General features: G+C 38.6%; 1 protein-coding gene across 1 annotated transcript in view; it reads left to right on the top strand.

The window, feature by feature from the left end:
* FAM81B (family with sequence similarity 81 member B) overlaps positions 1-22462 on the top strand; it is a 49852-nt gene that overhangs the window by 11351 nt on the left and 16039 nt on the right. Inside the window, 3 exon segments of the mRNA XM_027101251.1 lie at positions 4854-5097; positions 10717-10835; positions 20847-20976. Of these exon segments, the coding sequence (XP_026957052.1) occupies positions 4854-5097; positions 10717-10835; positions 20847-20976 (493 nt within the window).

Here is a 22462-nt window from a genome sequence, read left to right as displayed (position 1 = left end):
ATCTCTCTTAGAAGACTGAGAACGTTCGTGTATTGAATGTTATTCCAGTCACTGATTTAGAAAAGTCAATTGGAAAATAATATTCTCCTTCCTTACAGCAAAAAATAGGAAACATATATATAAGCTCTATCTTCATCCTGTAGGAATCATGCAAATAGAACTAAACAGAGCATGATTTGTTGCTTCATTAAGCATCATTAATAAACAACAATAATAATACTCCAATACTAAATCTCAGACATGAAAAGACATTTCAAAAAGGAACATTCTCCACTTAAATATAAAATAACTTTTAAAAATAAATGTTAAGAGCTAAAAGAAAATAAGTAACTACAGTCCATCATTTATGTGCCATTTAATGTCCCATGGTTGCAGGCAAATACATTCACGTAGCGCTAGGTGCTGCCCTGCAAGGCTTCCTTCCATGTGCCAAAGAGCAACAACATTGAGGCCAACTCTGAAGGCAGGACCACAGGCTGGCATCTGAGCAGAGGTGGCAGCCCTGTTCCACTGGCCCATCTACTGGCTTAGGTCTGTTTCCTCAGACCTTTCTGGATACAATGCTCTTTCTGGATACAGTCCTGATACCAGCCAACAACACACCCGAAGGCTGAGTGCACATAGGCCCCCTGTGATCCTGGACGGCAGTGCAGGTCTCACTGGTCTCACTGCTCCCTACCACCTGCTTCTACATGTGATCTCAGAACTTAACAGCCATATGGCAAAGTGGCCCCATTACCTCTGTCTAAAATGAATGAACAGAAATATTTGGTAAGTGGTGGAACCTGTATTCTACCCTTGGTCTACCTTGCCTTCCAACTTGCCAAGCTGCCTCTGAATATCTGCATGATTTGAAATCTCAGAGTCCACATTTCACACCTCAGCACCTCATTATATGTTCTTTACCTTTATGCCTTCAAGACTGGTCATGACTCATATGACCAGTCTTAAATAAATCAGTGATGTTTAGTCCTAAGAATATATTAGATTCATCTAAGTGCTTATTTAAAATACATATTCTTGTTCTTCCCCTCACCCCCAAAATTATGATTTAGTAAGTCTATAGTTGTGCCACGGAATCTGCATTTTAGCGACTTCCCTCCCTTCTCCACCCCCATGATACTAATGCAAGTTTCTTCACAAGAAACACTGAATCAGACTAAGTTACTGGAGGGACAGGACCTTTATACATTGTACATGGACTAGAGTAGACATTTAGTAAATATTTACTGATCCATTTCTATTTCAACTGACATTTTCATTGGTAAGTTACTAGTTACAGATACAGTGCTTTCAGCTACCCATGAAAACTCCAACCAAAACGGCTTAAATGTAAGGTCATTCATTAGTTCACATTAAAAATCTAGAATTTGGTTAATTTGGAGGCTTAACAACATCATCAAACACCCAGGTGTTTTCTATCCTTCTTCCCAGCCATCCTCTTTCCCCTCATGATCACAGGTAGCTTCAGCAGTTCCAGGCATCACACACAGACATGACTACATCCAGCAAAAAAGAGAGAAGGTTCTCCTTGGGTATGTCTTCTTAAAGGCAAAGCAACCTTACCCAAAAGCCCCACAGTAGGTTTCCCTTTGCATCTCATTGGCCAGTATTGCTTCACGTGCTCCTACCTAAACCAACTGCATCTCAGCCCAGAAGAATGGGACCACCATGGTTAGCTTGCGCTCCACCCCACCCTGAAGGACATGGGGGACAGGAGGACGTACCGAGTCAGGCAGAAGCAGGGATGGCTATTAAGAAATTAACCAACTGTGTCTGCCACAATGAGAACACCTAAGAGAGAACAAATTCTAAACTTGGAGAGGAATTCAGCGTGATTTACAAGGGTCTGTACAGAACAAATGAAGACCTCTCTCACCGGCAAATCCAGGCCGCAGATTGTCTGGAGTCCAGAAAGAAGCACCAGCTCGAGGAAAACAATGAGTAAATCTGCAATCCACTGCTAGGCTACGTGTCACCATCAGCAGGGCCTGACATCCTCTTCCCTTCTGCCTGTGACTCATACATCCCATCCAGGGTAGCACTGTCAGCATGCTGGGGTTTTAGAAAAGTAGATTTTATATATATGAGGCTCCATTTGGTAGTTTTCCAGAAGAACATTTTTGAGCCAAATGAGTGGTGGATGGAATCTTACTACTGAAACACTTAGCTAAGCCATCTCTGTTCCTCAGATGTGCAGGTGATAGGAAAGATGAATCTCACCCAGGCTGAAGCTATTTTATACTGCTCAAGAAAGGAAACTGAAAACTTTCAGGCTCTAACAACTTGGAGCTTTGTGGAACCATTTTTTCCTCCAATTTTCTAACAACTGAGACTTAAGGAAACAGTCCAGCTACAGCAATCAGTCAGTCAACAAATATTTATTGACCACCTGCTATGTGTCAGGCACTCTTCTCAGTGTTGCGGAAACCGTGGAGAACAAGTTAGATAAAGTGCCTGCCTGCAGGGAACTTTCATTCTAGTGATGAAGGGCAGAAAATAAACACAAACAAGTAAATATGATGATTTTAGGTAATGACAAATGTTATGGAGAAGGTGAAATGGGGTATTATGATAGAAAGTGACTGAGCGGAAGGTTTGCCTGAGGAGGGGATATTGAAGTTGATACTTAAAGAATGGGAAGCAGGCAGCCATGAAGAGACTGCACTCTAAGCAGAAGAACAGCATATCCCAAGGCTCTGAGCTAGGAACTGCTTGGCGTGTTTGAGGAGCAGAAAGACATTGGTCTGTGTAGGGAAGAGTGGGAGGAGATGAGGCTGGAAAGGAGAGCCAGGATTTTATTTCCGGAGAATGGATGAGCCATCAGAGGGTTTTCAGTAGGCAAGTTCTATCTTCACACTTTTAGAAAGATCACTCTAGCTGTTGTGTGGAAGATGCACTCTTAGTTAGGAGGCGAAAGTGGAGGGGATAACGGCGGCCAGGACCGAGAAGAGAAGAAAGAACTACGGAAAGAGAAGCTTTGAAGCCTGGGGACACTTCTGTTTGTCATTTCTGCTTTCACTCTATTAGGCCACATCAGTAGCGTTAATCAAAGCGTGTCTTCTGCTTCTGCTTATTATCTCGTAGAATGACAGGAATATATGGGAGTAAAGGTTAACATTGGATTTTGGAGTCAGACAGACGTGAGTTTTGAATTCTGACTCTTGGCATCTCCAAGTTGTGTGACTGCTCCTTCTTCTGTCTGGTAAATTTTCTCAATCTTCTCTCCTAAATCACTAATTCATTCTTCAGCTATTTCTTGTGTCATAGCTATCCCATCTTTTATGTTTATTTCAACTATTATATTTTTCATGCCTAATATTTCTACTTGTTTATGTTTTCTAGTTGTTTTCATTTTGCTAATATCTTCCCATATCTTCCCTTTTAATACCTTTATTAGCTCTTTAAAAAATTTCTCATTGCATATATTTCAGTAATTCTCTTTTGTAGGAATTGATAATCCAATAGATTGTTTATTTGTTGGCTAATTTGCTTTTAAAAAGACTGTGCTCCTCAAATGTCCTGATATTTTGGCCTGTGAGTTCATCTTTCCCTGAAGATTTCAGTCAGAGCCTGGTCGCCAATGAAGTGTTGTCAGCTCCAATAAGCTTGAGAGGTGGGGTGTGGATAAGCCCCAGACACAGTAAAACTGTAGTCAGCCACTCCCCATCCTACAGAATAACCTCTCCTGTCAGGTCTTCTCCTTTTGCTCCTCGGGAAGAAGGAACACTGGAAGAGCAGTTGCTTTCCCACCCCTGGGACATGTGGATGTAGTGAGATCTTACAGTATTTGGAAAATGTTTTGGCTTTGTCTTTTTTCAGAGCCAATCTAGGATAATCAATTATTATAGGAAAAGAAGCTCTTAGCAAGATTTCTAGAGATCCAGAAACTTTTTTCCTCTTAATACTAAGAGTATTTTATTGGGGTATAATTAATATGTCCTAAAATATACAAAGTATGTATCTGGATGGATTTTGACAAATATAATCAATTATTAACAACCACCCAAATCAAAATATAAAACATGCTAGAAGCATTTTGATATTCCTGAGAAGCCAGTCAGATGACTGTGACAGTGTGGTGGTTTTTAAATGACCACCAATTCTCTGACACCCCATTTTTCAAGAAGTGGAGACTAACTCCCCTTGCTTTGAATATGGACACAACTTAGTGACTTGCTTCTAGGGAATGGACTGAAGCAAAAGTGATGGGGTATGACTTCGAGATTAGGTCACAAAAATAAGCAAAGTAAATTAAATAAAGAAAAAGACACAACAAAAGTAAGTTGTTCTCCAAGAAGTTCATCTGTGAAGGGAAGGAGTAATTTGCTAATGCCAGTAGGAGCTATTGGGATTTTACATGTTTCTTTGCCCGAATACTAAATAGCCCTAGTCTTTGTATTTTCCTTTTCTAATTTATTTTTTTTACTTTTTGTTGACCTTCTGACTCTTTTGTTAATCTTTGCCTTTGAGCTATTATTTCTTCCAGCAATTGGAAAGCAGCTCTCTCCTCAGGATAGAATCATCAGGCATGAAATCTATGTGGCTCCAACTTGGCTTGTTAGAATAGCGGGTAACATGTAGAACAATTCCTGCTTGGGAAACAGGAAAAATACATGATACAAGATCAGGGCATAAGTCAGATCCAGTTCTCAGATGAGACATGAACCGAGACTCTAACTACACAGGGTTTAAAGTCCTAACAGACAGACTTCTCACAGGGGAGAAAATATAGGATTTTATATATATGGATTTTATATATACAGGAGTAGGAGTGCGGATGCAAGATCTGGTTCTGGCTCGTCCAGTTCATCCTTGTAACACCCGCGGTGTTGTTTCCTTTTCCGGACCAGGGGTCATTCTTTTCTTCCTGCCATTCCAAACACCCAGAGAAGTCAGCTAGAAGACAGACTGAACAACCAGGGTCGCACCATAGCTTTCCTCCTTGAACAAGCTTTCCACATCAAGGAGGATATCTCTGCCTGTCTTCAGGGGACGCATGGCTTTCAAAAGGAGGAGTCACTTGCCAGGAAGCTTCTGGAAAACCACATCCAGACCATCACCAGCATCGTCAAAAAACTCAGCCAGAACATTGAGGTAGTTCTTTATTTCCCATATGTTGGCATCATTGCTTGACAAAGTTTATCAAGCACCAGTGTCATTTTTCAACTAGAGAAATGAGTCACTATTACTTAAGTTTAAATGATTTTAGTTTAGTTGCCTCAGAGGGAAATAGTCAATATTTCAACTTCTCATTTCTGCCAAAAAGTAGAAGGAAATTCTACGTTCAGAAAATGTTTGTTGAATGTCTCTGTGACAGAAAAGGCAACTGTCTAACATTAAATGTCAGACATTGTGCTAAGGTGCTTATTTTCATCTTAATCTCCAAGATTCTATTAATATAATCATTTCAAACAGAGGTCTTCATTAGGCAGTGGGAATGCTAGTTCATAGGCCCATCACACTCTGACCCCATCTCCTACCCCTTTCTCCTTCACTCTGGCCACACTGGGCTCCCAGCTCTTCTTAGAACACCCCAAACATGCTCAGGCTTCAGGGCCTTTGCAGTTGCTGTGTATTCTGGGTAGATCATCTTCCCCTAGATGCTTCTATAAAGTATTCTTCATTCCTTCAGTCCCTGCTCAAAAATCATCATATCAGAGGGTGGTTCCTTGACATGCCATAAAATACCCCCTCCTCACCCCAACAGTCACAACCCCCCTTAAACCCTACATTATTTTTATCTATAGCACTTATCGCAAATGACCATGGTCTTTATTTGTTTAGTGTGTTTCCCTTCTAAAATATAATCTCTGTGAGGACAGGGACTTCATTTTGTTCACTGTTAAATCCCACATCAAACTGATGACAGTGTATGAGAGGCAGTCAGCAATCTGTAAATATTTCTTGAACAGATAAATGAATGAATGAATGATGTTTAAGGTGCTAAAGGAAAAATAGAGCTTCTGATCAACAAATGAAATGCTTGGGTTAAACCAAGACAAGTAGATTCTTATTACAGGTCTTTCAGAGTTTTTAAAGTACTAATGAGCATTATGACTCTGGGGTAGCAACTTTCAGGCAAAAGTTCCAGAGAATACAGTTTAAAAATCTGGCCCAAAACATGTGGAATTGTGAGAATTGACAACAGTGCCCTCACACAATAATGTCCTTTTCTCCTATCAGATAGAATAGTGGATTAGACAAAAAAACAAAAACCATGGGATTGACCCAGCAATGACTTACTCATGACTATACATTTAAGGCTAAGGATATTTGTTCATTTATTTTCTATCTGTAGACCCCATAATGCCATACTGCATTTGAGGGACTGTGGAAAGTTAAAAAATCTTGGTGAGCTTTTAAAAGGCACTTTTTTTGGTATTTAGCACATATTGAATTGACAGCAGGACCTAAAGAGTCAATGTTACTTCTCAAAGTGGTCAAAGGTGTTTCCAGGCATAATGAACTTTCATGAAAGTGACAAGAGACACATGGCTCAGTGCCTCTGAGATGATGAGAAAATCAAGTACAGCACCAGGACTAAAATAAGATCCTAATTTAGGAGTCAAAACGTCTTGGTAATTGAAAAGAGAACAGCATTCTCAGAAATATCAAAATGCTTCTAGAATGTTCTATATTTTGATTTCAGTGTTTGTTACATAGTTGGTTATATTTGTCAAAATCCATCCAGAGATATATTTTGATTTATATATTTTAATACATATTAATTATACCCCAATAAAATACTATTAGCTTTAAGGGGAAGAAAGTTTCCAGATATCTGAAATCTTGCTAAGAGCTTCTTTTCCTATAATAACTACCTTATATTAGCTCTGAAAAAAGACAAAGCCAAAGCATTTTCCAAATACCATAAAAATCTCAAAATATTTGCAATCCTGTTAAGGGTTTGGCATATATAGGGAAAATGACAAGGACTGGTCTGATTGTGCAGAAAACAGAATTAGGAAGTATTTAAAGACTATAGATATGAACTTAAAACATTATGAAGAAGAAAGTATTAAACTACCATTAGTAAATAACTAAGACTATAAAGTAATAAGCATTTATAGAGAAATGGATGCTATCCAAGTATTTTTTAAAAACCTAAACTCTTTAATCAGATCAGCTCATTTGTAAATTAGCCAGCAAGTTAGATCCAAGTGTGAGCAGAAGCTTGACTTGGGTTTTTAAAAGAAATGAAAAAAAGATTTTTTGTTTAATCAACAATAATCGTAGCAGTTAAGTTTCTTGTTCCTTTTTATTTTTTATTTTTTTAAATTAATTTTTGTTGGAGTATAGTTGCTTTACAATGTTGTGTTAAGTTGCTTGTTCCTTTTTAAATCAAAATATTTATTTTTAAGCTGGCAGCTAATTAAAGTTTGAAAATTAATTTATTTTTAATTCAGGAAAAGAGCATTTCATGTACAACATTGCTTAATTGCATTTTTTTCCTCCAACCTATAAAAGCAATACTTGTTCACTGTAATTATTTGGAAGTTTAGGAAACAATTTTAAAACCTAGGAAAAAGTTCTCACAATTTCACCACCAAACGGCATTCTCTACAAATACCTAGATGCATCTCCCTCTGGTCTTTCCAGGCATTCCCTTTAGGAACCTGAGATTACATTTGTAAGCACAATTTTTAATATAAAATTATATCATAAACCCTTTCGTATGTCATTAAAAGCTCTTTGCATGGGGTGTACATCATGGTTTGCTTAATTATTCTCCTAATATTGAAATATCGCTGTGCATAAATGTGTCCACATTTGGATTATTCCTATTGTATATGTTCTTGGAAATGGAATTAGCAGGGTAAGAACACTATAAAAGCTCTTTACACATATTGCCACATTGGTCTATTTACACTTCCATTAGCCTTATATGAGAGTGCTTTTTTCACTGCATCTATCCCAGCATTGAGATTTATTGTCTTAATTATTGCTAATTTGATGAGATAGAAATGAGATCTTTCCCTTTTTTTCACATTTTAAAAGTGACTATAACATTTACATTTTCTCTGTCAATAATCTATCTAATGTCTTTTGCCAATTTGTATTTTTGGATTTTAGTGCTTTTTAGTTTTTATTTATGAGTTTTTTTAATTAAGAAAAATAAGCAGTGGGACTTCTCTGGTGGCACAGTTGTTAAGAATCCGCCTGCCAATGCAGGGGACGTGGGATCAAGCCCTGGTCTGGGAAGATCCCACATGCCGCGGAGCAACTAAGCCCATGTGCCACAACTACTGAGCCTGCGCTCTAGAGCCTGTGCTCTGCAACAAGAGAAGCCACCGCAACAAGAAGCCCGTGCACCTCAACAAAGGTAGCCCCCCACTCACTACAACTAGAGAAAGCCCGTGCACAGCAACAAAGACCCAATGTAGCCAAAAATAAATAAATAAATTTATTTAAAAAAAAGAATAATAAGCAGTGATGCTTTGGTAAATATTTAACGATCAGTAATCAGTTTTTTTTCTGAGGGATAAAATACCTGGTTTATAGTGTTTGCCTATTTCCATGGTGTAAATACTCTCACTATGATTGATTTAGAAAACCAACTGATGTTACTAAACACAAAGATGGGAAGAGATGTACATGCACAATCGGCTCTCAAGGACAGGTGTATAAATGATTGCAACACACCATTGAAACCCTTGGCAGTAACATTTATTATAAATGTTTTTCCAGTTGGTTGTTTATATCTTAATTATATTTATATTGTTTTTTACAAGTTTTAGATAAAGTTAAATGTTCCAATATTTTGGTTTGTGACTTCCCTCATTACTTTCAAGAATAGAAATTTCCTTTAGAAATTTCAAAGATGAAATAATCTCCTCTATTATCTGTTAGTTTTATGGCTTAACTTTTTTAATATTCTAAATCTATTTTTTTCTAAAATCTATATTCATGTATGGTGTAAGGTAAGAATCTAAACTGACTGTTTTCTGAATAAGTAACCAAAAATCTCAACAGCATTTGTGAAATTCCTTCCCCAGGGATTTTGAGTCTCATATATAGCATATTTCTTTCTTACATTTACAAAGATCTTCATTAAATTACAATGATTGATTTAGCTACACACAGCTATTTAGCTACACTCAATTACTTATCCTCGTTTTTACAAAATGCTTTACTATTTAATAGGGCAAGTTCCTTTTTATCACTATTCCTTACAAAACAAAGCAAAACAACACCTACTGTTATGGTCTGAACATTCGTGTCCCCATTCAAAACTCATATGTGAAATCCTACTGCCCAATGTGATGGTATCAGGAGGGCTTAGGGAGGTATTTGGGTCATGAGAGTGGAGTCCTCATAAATGGGATTAGTGCCTTCATAAAAGAGATCTCACAGAGCTCCCTGGCTCCTTCCACTATGTGAAGATGCAGCAAGAAGTGAGCAGTCTGCAGCCCAGAAGAGGGCTCTCCCCGGAACCCAACCATGCGGGCACCCCGATCTTGCACTTCCAGCCTCCAGAATAGTGAGAAATAAATCTCTGTTGTTTATAAGCTGCTCAGTCTGTGGTATTTTTTCATAGTGGCCCGAATGAACTAAAACACCTATAGGCATGCAAAAGCAAACAAACAAGCTAAAACAAAAACACCTCTAGCCAGTGTTCTTGACACTTTTATGTCTCTAGTTAAAGCTATATTTGTTCTTGGATTGTCTCAATCTGCCAGTTTACAAATGGGTAAGATTCTGTATATAGTCTTTGAAATTTCTATAATTCATTTCCTATAAAATTCCTTCTTTTCCTCCAAAAATTCATAATCACAAATTTAACATGGTTCAGGCCTTGGTAAAATATAGCAATTAACCTTTAATGTTTCGGTAAATCAAAAAGTTGGTTGTGTTTTCCTATCCTCTAAACGGTTTTCTGAGTAAACATAAATTAATTTTTATGTCTTTACTTTGAAACCTGTTTGAATGTCAAGCAAGATATAAATTTTTTCTATAGACAAGCAAAATTTTTTAATTGTTATGTATGAGTGCCAAAAATTAAAACCCACTGTTTGGGGGAACACCGACCTGGTGGTATAGGACAGTCAGCTTCATTTCAGAACACCAAGACATAATGAAGGCATGACAAAGGATACTCGGCAAAATCTGAACACACTCAAGCCATACATTTCTCATGTTCTCTAAAAAATCTAAAACAATAAATGTTTTTCACTCCATGTATGTGAAACAGTTTGATTCAGATTTGCTTGTGTGAATTGTATTAGCTTCATTGTGGTTCTGATTCAATCTGTAAAGGGCCTTGCTTGATGCCATATGAAAGGTTCCTTCTTCTAAACTGTACCACCAATTCTGAAAGAGGTTTTTGTGAAAAGCTTTTATGTCGATGATGGCCATGGCCATAATAACACAATAAATATGTTTTGTTTGGCCCATATGGTGTCTGTAAAAGAATTTAAATAAGATGTCAATATTTTAAAATGAGAAACTTAACATAAAATCTGGATTTCTGGCTTCTGTTGAGACATCGTTGAACCATCATGCCCACCTGGCAACAATCGGCAGGACTCAACGCCATCACTATCTCCCTCAAATAAAGCAAAGATGGCTTCTCTCTGATACAGGACCCTCTCACTCACTTACACTATCAGCCTAACTAGGAAATGCACCCGATTTTGTAACCTCTACTTTAAATGAGATTTTCTTATCATGTCTGATGGGAAATTAATGGGAATTTTAACTCAAATATTGCAGATGTTGGAGGAACAAATAAAAGCTCGAGACGTGGCAGCCACAGGAATTAATTTTGCAGTACAGGACCTAAACACCAAACACCTTCAAGGAGTTGGAGATCTTCGAGGAAGAGTAGCCAGGTGAGAAGAAGCGTGTTAACTAATGCTTAGTGGTCAGTTGCTGGCCACTGAGTTCTCATCCCTAAACAAGTCCCATATTGTAGAAAACAAGATACTGCCTTTAAGCTAAATGATGAGATAGTAACTGAGAAAGTGTATCATGAAATTTGAAAGCCTCATGCTCCCTGTGAGATCCAAGGGTTCTATAAAGGACCTCTCATACAGAATGCCCCGTTTGGTTTCATCTGCAAATGCCAAGTCTTGTCTTTACAGCCCTCAGCAGTCCAAATGCCAACATCTATACAAAGACATACCCTTGAAACCACACACAAAATCCCCAGATTTATCAAATCTAGTGATTAAAACATTTAAAATATACAATAATTACATATAGAAGCCTAGCAAAAGGGATTTAATGGTCAAGTGAATAAAATTTTGAATGATATCCTTTGTATGAGACTTGTAAGTTGGAAGAATTCATGGTGTACAGTTCAGCAAAAATTTGTAGCCATTGACAATGGCAGGACCGCTCTGGTTGACACATGAAAGATGACTTGTGAGTGGCTGAGCGTGGACACCTTTCCACCTTTACATCTTCTGCCCGCACCTCTCTCCTCTCTCCTGAAATACCCCACCTTCACCTCATTAATCTGCTCTCAAGTGTTAATGACCAATAATTATTATTAATGACCAATAATAATTAGGTGATTAACACATAAGACAAACCTCTTCTAGGGTATCCGTCCATTCAATTCAACAACAACGACAAAAAAAGTATTAAACACTTCTATATGCCAGGCAGTGTGCTAGTATTCAGGGTTTCAGCAACATGGTCCCTTTCCTGTAAATTCAAAGTCTACCTGGGAAAACATAAATCAATGAGGTGACCACTATAATGAAAGCCTGGGGTTCTATGGGAATATCCAAATCAGATGGGGGCATAAAGATGGCTTCCTGGAGGAGGTGACACTTGACATGAATTTTGAAAGGTTTGTAGCAGTTAACTAGACAGGGAAGGAAAGGAAAGGCACTTCACATAGGAGGCAAGATATGTGCAAAAGAACTGAGGGGTAAATTACTGTGACATGTTCAGGGGCTACCTGTGAGAAGAGTATTTTAGTTATGTTATTTTGGATTTGCACTTAGGGAGAGATGGGAGATTGGGAGATGAAGCTAGAGAAATGGTCCAGAGTTGGGTGATGAGGATTTTTGGCCAAGGTAAAAAGTTTAAACTTTATGTAGAAAGTTATAAATAGCCATGGGAAGATTTTAAGTAAGGGGATGACATTTAGTGACCTTCTAGTAGTAGCCAAACTGGTGGGGTACAGAAAGAAGGCATGAAGGTGAAAGGAAGCTATTGTAGCAATCAAGGTGAGAAATGTCTAAACTAAAGCACTGGCCATGCAAGTCCAGAGCACGTAACAGACATTCAGAAAACAGAATCTACAGGATTAGTACATATGTGTGTGTGTGTGTATACACAAACATAAACATACATATATATATACATATATAATTATATATTATATGTATACATATTTTAAAATATATAAAATTGTATATTTCATTCTATAATATTTGATACATGGAAAAGAATTTTTATAATACTTGGGTAAGCTATGAAGCAAGATAATAAAACAAACCCCAGCAAACCCATCACCCTACTTAGATGTGCCATGATTTTACAAAGAAGATAAACACCAAAAATCTCTTGAATGGAATTTGGAATTTGGTTCAACTTGGTGCTGATGACACTTCAACTATTTTTTTTTCTGCAAACCACTTAAGACACTACTATTTCATTCTTGTAAATCCTCTCTTACGTACAAGACAAAGTCACAAACAGATTCAGATGAAGCCAAGAGATGAATGGAATAATATCAAGGAAAAGATGTGCAACTATTTTTGTTCTGCTCCAGTTTCTTTTTTTTGTTTCCTTTTTACAAAATGTTGTATGTATTTAAGGTGTACACGATGATTTGATATACAATATACATACTAAAATGATTACTATAGTCAAGCTAATTAGCATATCTTCTCCTCACAGAGTTACCTTTATGTGTGTGTGATGAGAGCACCTGAAATCTACTCTCTTAGCATATTTCCATTCTTCAATACAGCATTATTCACTATAGTCATCACGCGGTGCATTAGGTCTCTAGACTTATGCAGCCTACAGAACGGCCACTTTGTGCCCTTGATCGACGTCTCCCCATTTCCCCCACCTCCTCACCCCTAATAACCACTGTTCTCCTCTCTGTTTCTATGTATTTGACTTTTTTAGGTTCCACATATAAATGAAATGATGCAGTTTTTTCCTCCTGTGTCTGGCTTTTTTCACTGAGCATAATGTCCTCCAGGTTCATCCATGTTGTTGCAAATGGCAACGTCTCCTTTTCTGAGGCTGAAAATTTCAGTGTGTGTGTGTGTGTGCGTGTGTGTGTATCACAATTTCTTTATCTACTCATCCAAAGACACTTAGGTTGTTTCCATATCCTGGTTATTATGAATATTGCTGCAATGAACATGAAAGTACATATTTCTTCCAGGTATTCATTTCATTTCCTTTGGATATGTATCCAGAGGGGGGATTTCTGGATGATATAACAGTTCTATTTTTAATTTTTAAAAGAACCTCCATTCTGTTTTGTATAATGGCTATACCAATTTACATTCCTGTTAACAGTGTAGAAGGATTCCTTTTTCTCCACATCTGCACCAATACTTGTTATCTTTTATTTTTTTGATAATTCTCATCTTAACAGGTATGAGGTGATATGGTTTTGATTTGCATTTCCCTGATGATTAGTAATATAGAGCTCTTTTTCATGTACCTGTTGGCCATTTGTATGTCATCTATGGACAAATATCTGTTCAGGTTTTTGCCCATTTTTTTAAATCATGGGACCATTTAAAACCCCCTCTTTGTTTTCTGTGATCCCAAGGGACTCACAGATGAGCCCCATCGGGTCTCAGGGCTAGGTGATTTGGGAGCCAGTCTCTTGGGTGGCAGCTAGATGTATGGTCCACACTCTTTGCTCCCCACGGAGAATCGGATTTGGGGGTTTCCTCCCAACATTAAGGTGCTGCACCAGGGATGGGGCTTATGGCATGTGTGTGTCTCAACTTTTTCCACCCAGTTTGATGTGGGTATTAGTTGCCTGATGTGTAGAAGTCTCTAAACCAGTTTCTGAATTTTATTCAGAGGGACTTGATCCACATTTTGCTGGTTATTTGGTGCATCTGAGGGAGGAGGGAAAAATCAACAGCCCCCTCTTTCTCCAACTTGCTCTCTGATTGCTTACTTACCTTCCCCTTTAATATGAAGCAGTGATTTTAGGACAAGGTCTTATTTTTCCTTGAAATGTCTCCCTTTTATGAAACTTTCTTAAATCTAGTGATTTGAGACAGATTCTGGCTAAAACCCATGAGATTTAAATTCACACTTCCATTTTTTCTTTTCCGTATTTTTGCAGGCAAGTGACCCATGGACCAGCTGAGGCAGATTAATTACTTTTTTCCCACATATATTGACCTTAATTCCAGTTAGCGTTTTGGCATAAGTGAAACAAAGTTGATTTTTTTTTTGCAGTACATGGGCCTCTCACTGTTGTGGCCTCTCCCGTTGTGGAGCACACGCTCCGGACGCACAGGCTCAGCGGCCATGGCTCACGGGCCCAGCCGCTCCGCGGCGTGTGGGATCTTCCCGGACCGGGGCACGAACCCATGTCCCCTGCATCGGCAGGCGGACTCTCAACCACTGCACCACCAGGGAAGTCCTAAGTTGATTATTTTAACATAATTCCTAGCAAACCTTTTACTGCTTCATAAATCAAACTCAATATTTGATAACAACAATGTGCTTTGAATTTTATATCTTATTTTCCACTCCAATATAGTGGCAGTTTAAAAGCAAATACTTCCAATGAGATGAGGTTCGCGAAGTTGTCTGGCCTGCTTTTGACACTCTGTACTGTATTTGATAGATTAGTCTCATGTGCAAAGAAAGAAAAAGGCAGGTATGTAAAAGGCAGCCACACAGACGGCTTACAATCTGTAGAAGCAGCCAGAGGAGGCCAACCCTCTATCCACACTTGACTATTTGGGACCCCAAGGCAGATCTGCAGATGAAAAAAAAAGTTGTGTTGATGTGGGATTAAAAGCATAAGTCATGTCCTTTGGAGAAACAATAACGATATTATTTGGATACTGTCAACTTTTGAAAAGAGTGGGGACTTCTCGTTAAAGATATTTTTACTCCACTTGAGACATCTCAATGCCAGTAAAAATAAAAGGAAGAAAACAAAAAACTTCATCTTTACTAGAACATGGAAGTTGCCATAACCACGAACCACAAACAGAGCACATTTAGCAAATACTGAGATGTTTGGACTGTTAGACCTTAAACATAATGATTTCCTCCAAATCAAGAGGCATAATTCAGAAAGGCATAGACCAAATATTTTGAATATAGCAATGTTACCTGGGGGATGGGGTGAGTCACAGGAGAGATAGGAAACGTCCCTTGAGAGATTCAGGTCAGCAACACAGAAGAGCAGAGTGGGTAGAGCTGAAGATGCAATCGTGCTATTTATCATCTGGGGCCTCCCTTCTTGCCACTTCATGCCTGAGAGAAACCAGCTGGGGTGCAACGGGCTGAGGAAGGAGAGGAGGCGATAACATCACATGAAAGAATCTATCATGATGATTTGCTGTGAGATACACCAATCTGGTTTTTGAGGAGAAAATGGGGAGATGTGCCCTCTTCCCTGGGCCTAAAGAAACAACAGATTTGATAACGATAAGGCTGAGTAGAGGAAGTGATCTACTCTCCACCAAACACACACTAACTCACATATATACAATGGAATATTATTCGGCCATAAAAAAGGAATCAAACAAGGCCATTTGCAGCAACATGGATGGACCTAGGGATTGTCATGCTGAGTGAAGGAAGTCAGACAGAGAAAAACAAATATCATATGATATTGCTTATATGTGGAATCTAAAAAAAGGTTGCAAATGAATTTATCTACAAAACAGAAATAGAGTTACAGATGTAGAAAACAAACTCATGGTTACCTGGCAGTAAGGGGGGCAGGGAGGGATAAACTGGGAGATTGGGACTGACATATACACACAACTGTATATAAAATAGATAATAAGGACCTACGGTATAGCACAGGGAACTCTAATCAATACTCTGTAATGACCTATATGGAAAAAGAATCTAAAAAAGAGTGGAGATATGTATATGTATAACTGACTCACTTTGCTGTACACCTGAAACTAACACAACAGTGGAAATCAACTCTACTCCAATAATAATTATTAAAAAAAAATATATATATATATATATATATATATATGTATATATATATATACTCTCACTCATAGGCCAGTGGCCAGAATCTCAGGAAGATGTGAAAGTGGGACTTAGGAAGAATCTGGCCTGTGCGTGAAAACCACCACCACCGTCAATCGATCAATCGATCGATAGATAGGTACGTAGGTAGATAAAAGTGTAAGACTGATGAATATATCTCATGACAGGAATTACCCAGAAAAACAGAGGAAGAGTTCAAATTAAAGTTCTCCTGGTTTCAAAGAAATTAAGAGTAAACAAAAGAGATAAACGAAGATTGCTGATTGAACTGTCGCATGTCATTTTGCTCCTTCCAAAAGCCCCACTAAGTCTACAGTAAAAAAGAGTTTTCCCTTTAAAACATAAACCCACAAAGACAGGGGATATCAGCCTAGAAACACTGGAACCCAGAAGACAGACAGACATGTGGAAACTGACTGAGCAGATGTAATGAGACCAGTTTTAAAGCTGTGGGATAAGCTGAGAATGACCGGGTTTTATACCACAGACCTCTCACAGGCTTAGGAGGGCTGGGCCAGGCACCTCTGAGAGTGTGGGTGAAGGTGGGCTCTTGCCTCCTGGGAGAGGAACTGAGAAAAGTAGGGAGAGGCAGAGGCAAGAACCACTGCAGTGTGTTATTAGCCTTCTTGTTATTATTGACTTTTAAACTATAAACATGTTTTACTTTGATAAAAATAAGAGATAAAAGGGTTCCCCCCCAAAAGAGATTATCAAATAACAAAAGGAGATAGATAAACTGGAATTGCTCAGGGATAGGTGAAAGAAAACATTAAAATATTACAGGGGTTCAATCTACTTTAGAAGTCCCCAAAAGAGGATACATACAAGTGAAAATAAGTTATTTTTTTAAAAAAGGCATGAGCAAACTGTACAAAACAAAAATGCTTTTCTATATAAAAATGGTTAGAGAAATGATGTACAGGGAAGACAACACAGACCTCATTCAACAGAGGCATAAGAGGAGCTCCTAAAGAAGAAAAAGAACAAATTCTTCAGAAGAAAAAAATATTTATGCTTATAAGAGAGAAAGCTTTCTTGAAACAAGAGATTTGAATCTGTAGATCAAAAGGAAAACTGCAACCCCAGAAAAATGTACATAAGAACAATTAAACCAAGATAACTGGTTGAAGTTACTGAATATCAAGGATAAAGAATCAATAGAAGAGAAAAGAAAAACCAAAAAGAATCATTAGACATCTAGGTAGACAAAACAGATCACATAAAAGAATAATGAAAAAACATAGTCATCTCAGACTTCTCCACCTCAAACCGTGCCAGATAAGAATGGAGCAATGTCTATCATGTTCTGAACAAAAGAAAAAGTGACCCAATAATGTCTTCTTAACCAAATTACTTTTCAAGTATAAGAGAACAGACATTCTCAAGTATTCATGAATGTAAAGATTCCAATACTTCCTGGATCCTTCTTTTGAAATCTGGATGACAAAATCTGGCCAACCAAAGAATTAAATCAAAATAAGGGGGGACTTCTCTGGTGGTGCAGTGGTTAAGAATCCGCCTGCCAATGCACGGGACAGAGGTTCGAGCCCTAGTCGGGGAAGATCCCACATGCTGTGGAGCAACTAAGCCCATGCGCTACAACTACTGAGCCTGCATGCCACAACTACTGAGCTCATGTGCCACAACTACTGAAGCCCATGCACCTAGAGCCCACACTCCTCAACAAGAGAAGCCACTGCAATGAGAAGCCTGAGCACCTCAACAAAGAGTAGCCCCTGCTCACTGCAACTAGAGAAAGCCCACGGGCAGCAACAAAGAACCAATTCAGCCAAAAAAAATCAAAATAAGGATTTCAGATAAGAAATCATAGTTTTAAAGGACTGTCATTGAACATAGACTCTAAATATAGAATGAAGATTCAATAAGAGTGGGAAATTTAGTTGCAGAACGCACTGTAAATCTCATAAAAACTGTTATTTTTAAAATAGAAAAGTATTAACAAAAACTGTTGAAAGAGCAAGGATATAAACATTTAGTTGCTCACTTTTTGGCATATGGCCAATAGATAATGTCTAAAGTTGAAATGGCAGTTGTAAAAAGTATAATGATTCCAATCTATGTTAGCTTTTTATAACTTCATTCTTTAGAAATAGCTCTTGTAGTGAGGAGATATATATATATATATTTGAAGTTCAGCAATTTCTTCATTTTTCACTACAGTTTCCTTTCCTTAGGTTAAATTAAAATTCAATGTAATGGGGCTTCCCTGGTGGTGCAGTGGTTGAGAGTCCACCTGCCGATGCAGGGGATGCGGGTTCGTGCCCCGGTCCGGGAAGATCCCACATGCCGTGGAGCGGCTGGGCCCGTGAGCCATGGCCGCTGAGCATGCGCGTCCGGAGCCTGTGCTCCGCAACCGGAGAGGCCACAACAGTGAGAGAGGCCCGTGCACCGAAAAAAAAAAAAAAATTCAATGTAAGGTTTTTAACTAAAACTGGTACCTATAATCCTAATATTTTAAAATTAATTTATTATATTTCTTTCTTCCTCTCTCCATGTGTAATATATATACATATAACTACACATCTATATAATATGTGTATTTTGTATAATGGTGAATGAAATAATAACCAAATATTAGCAATGACTATCTCTGAAAAGTGGAATTTGGGATGATGTTAACTCTCTTCTTTGTTCTTTTCTTTTTGTATTATGTGTAATTTTTTTATAACGAGCATGTGTTATTTTAAAAGAAACAATAAAATCACTTCAAAGGAGAGAGAGAGAAACTTCCTTTTGAAATATGGAGTGCAGCTTTGAAAAACCACTAACCCTTGACTTCAACGTGTGGGGTTAAGCTGGTGAGGTGGGGCGAGAATGAAAAGGTGGCAACTCTCAACTGTTTATTTATTTGAGGAAATAAACAGTAGCTGCTGATCCTGTGTGGGTGCTTCCTCTGTGCCAGCCACTGGCTAAACATTTTGCATTCATTACCTCCTTCATCCTTCAATAACCCTAGGCAGGTCCACCCTTCAAGACAGCCGCTTATGGTTTGGAAAGCTGAGCACACAGCACTCCGGGAGACATTGTTCACATTGTCCCCCTCACCATATGTCTGGCACGCCCTGGAGTTGTGCAGGGGACAAATTGTGCAGCTACATGCAGTGACCTCAGCATCGTTATCCCTTTTTCTCAGAAAAGGAAAACTGAAACTTACAGATGTTAAGAAAATTGTCCCAGATCACAAACCTAGGAAGTAGTAGAGGCCAGACTCAAAGACGCATCTATCTGACTAAATCCTCAACCACTAGCCTACGACGCACAGACCAGCGGTCCCTGAGTGTGGGAGCAGGTGGTGCTGGGTGAGAGGCGGCAGGGAGAGGGGGCAGCAGCAACTACTCCCGTGTAGCCTTTGGGTGTCTTAATGTGAACTCACGTAAGAATATTCTAACCAACAGTAGAGGTTGTTCTGACAATAACAGTTTAGATATACAAACGTGTGAAATGGCTTTCGCCCATGACTTTGGTGCTTCCATTTTTTATCAGAATACTTCCTAATTTTTCCTCCCAGCAGTCTCCCCACCCCTCACCATTTATCTGGTATCCCTTTCAAGAGGTTTCTCAGGAAAACTACCATCCTTAGCTCACCTTTGGCTCAACTTTGGCACCAAAAATCTTAAGAAATTCACTTCTAGAGCCTAAAAAATGTTGATAGTCATAAAACAATATTTATAGCACTTAGCATGACAATATGAAAATATAATTCCTAATAAATATTACGCGATGATAGTCAAAACAGTTATTTTATAGAATGACAAACTTCAAAGTGATCTCTGGTGACTCATATACAAAAGACACAACACGACAGCGCTCTCCGCCCTATCCTTCATGCAAATATGAGTGTATTGAAACTGGTAATACAGTATGTAACCTGTTCTCTCCCAAGGGAGGCCGTGAGTTGGGATAGTGGGTGGGGTTCCCTGACATGCTGGGAAGATTGTTAATCTGAACTCCAACCCCATTTCACCAGGGTTCCTTCCTGGAAATACCAAATGCCACCTAATGGGCCAAAGCTCAATACACACGTTAGTGTGGATTATTTTTGTCCTAACCTAAGACAACACTTGATTGACACCACTCAAGGAGCGCGAGTTTTCACTGGGGCTAAGAGAAAGTATGTTGTCCTTTGACGATGGGATGGAAGACTTTGGTGTGTTGGGACACTTCTTTTAGCCAAAGGAGAACTGACAGTCTGGGAGCCAAGGGAAGAGGCTAAAGGGAGGAAAGAGGACTCAGAACACAATGTAGAAGAGGAAAAAGTTTCAATTTTGCCTAACCATGGGCAGCAGGGAGTATGCCCAAAACATCAAAATCTGTTGGAACTCCTATGACTGAATTAATGTGTCAGGCCAAAACTCTAAAATTTTACCCAATTTCCCCCAAAGTCTTCATCTACTCCATCTCAGTGCTTTGATTTGGGCCAATGTATCATTATCCAACCTGGTTTCTCTCCCTCTGGAAAAAAAGAGGAAGATGAGGAAGATTTCTGTATATGCTCCTTCACCTGCCAACTCACTGTTCAAAGAACTTTAGAACTTTTGCCATCAAATGAATGCACGGATTCTACTATAGTATTAAAAATGGTATAAGCCTATCAATCTCACAACCAATTTTCATCTTGCCACTAGATGTGATTCCAGCATCATTAAGCTTTCTGGAGACATTCACTTCATCAGGCACGAGCACCGGCGACTCGAAAAAACAATTCAAGAGCTCATGTCCGCCCTAGAAACTGTTTCTAAAAACTTGGATATGAAGGTAACTGAAAATATTTGGAACTCTTACGTGTTACTGCCGGAAGTAAGATCATTATAGCTTATCAAAAAGCTCAGTCAAGAGGTAATTGTTCAAAAGAACTCTTCTCCTCCAAAAGATTTAAATACAACAGCTCATGTATATACACCATGAGTACTGCCAGGGTAATCAACAAATATTGAATGAGTGCCTCCGATGTTCCAAAACGGCCGCCCCTTGTAAGCATATGCTACTTGATTCTACTGTTGCCATTATTTCCTTACTCTCTGGGTTCTTCTCAAAGGCTGTGTAACTAGAGAGAATAAGCAAAGGAATTTCCCATGGAAGCTATTATAATACCATTAAAGGTTCACCATTAATGTCAGTTGATCACGTTACATCCCTGCAATGGGTTACGTCTCTTACAAAATAATACACAAGTCCTTTGGCCTGGATTTTAAAGGCCATCTCTACACTGGCCCCTGCTTTTCTCTACAGCTCACCCTCATGCTTCCTGGCTCATCCTTTAGACCCAGTGACACTGAGCTACCTGTAGGTAGGTCCCACTCACTCCAAGATACTGCACTGCATCCATGTTCTCTGTGCTCTTTTTGCCTGAAATGTCTCTCCCCCTTTTCACCTTCCCAGGCAATGGTTTACTGAAAGGAGCCAATGCAAACTCTTCCATGCCCCACTTTGTCACGTACTTTATGTGAGGCAAACACATCTCCTCTGAAGTCATTTGGGCAGAACAAAGTGGAAATTCTTTGGGAATTGGGGGAGATGAAATCTTGCTGTTAATTTGTTCATGGAGCCAGTTCATCAAGAGTGGAAGGTGCACAGGGGCACACAGTTCACTCCAGCCCCACCAGGCTCGTCCATCCTCCTACAAACCCATCTCATTAGTCCTAATAGTTTTTGGGTCGATTCCCTCAGTTTTTCAAGATAATCATATCAACAACAAATCATAACAGTTTTATCTCTAGTTTTCTGGTAAAACTTCATGACTTTTTTCTTAAGGCCTTGACCAGAACTTCTGGAACACTGTTACATAAAAGAGGTCAAAGAAGGCAGCTTATCTTGTTCCTGATTACACTGGAAATGTCTTTGTTGTTTGCTGTTGGCTACTGGTTTGATATATTTTTATCAGACTTATTAAGGAAGTATTAAGTAAGTATCCAACAATTAAGGAAGTATCCATCAATCCTACTTTACTTAGTTTTTATTAGAACTGAACATTTAATTTTATAAAACACCTTTTGGACATTAACAAATGCCTAACTCAGCATGGTTGTGTTTTGGTTTGGCTTTCTGTTTGTTAGCTTATTTATTTCTTCGGCCTTCTAATGTGCTATGTCAGAGCATTTCCCAATGCTGAAACATTCTGGAATTTCTATAATGAAAGCTATACAGTCTTTGTAATAATTCAGTATTTAATTTTGCATCTAACTTCAAAGGTGATATTAGACTCTAGTTCCCTCTCCTTAGTTTTTCTAAGATTATACATACA

This window comes from Aethalodelphis obliquidens, unplaced genomic scaffold (genome assembly GCF_003676395.1).
Source record: "Aethalodelphis obliquidens isolate GAN/ISIS:26980383/991018 unplaced genomic scaffold, ASM367639v1 scaffold4, whole genome shotgun sequence".
In the NCBI taxonomy this organism is placed as follows: Eukaryota; Metazoa; Chordata; class Mammalia; order Artiodactyla; family Delphinidae; genus Aethalodelphis; species Aethalodelphis obliquidens.
This window is presented reverse-complemented; position numbering and strand designations above follow the sequence as displayed.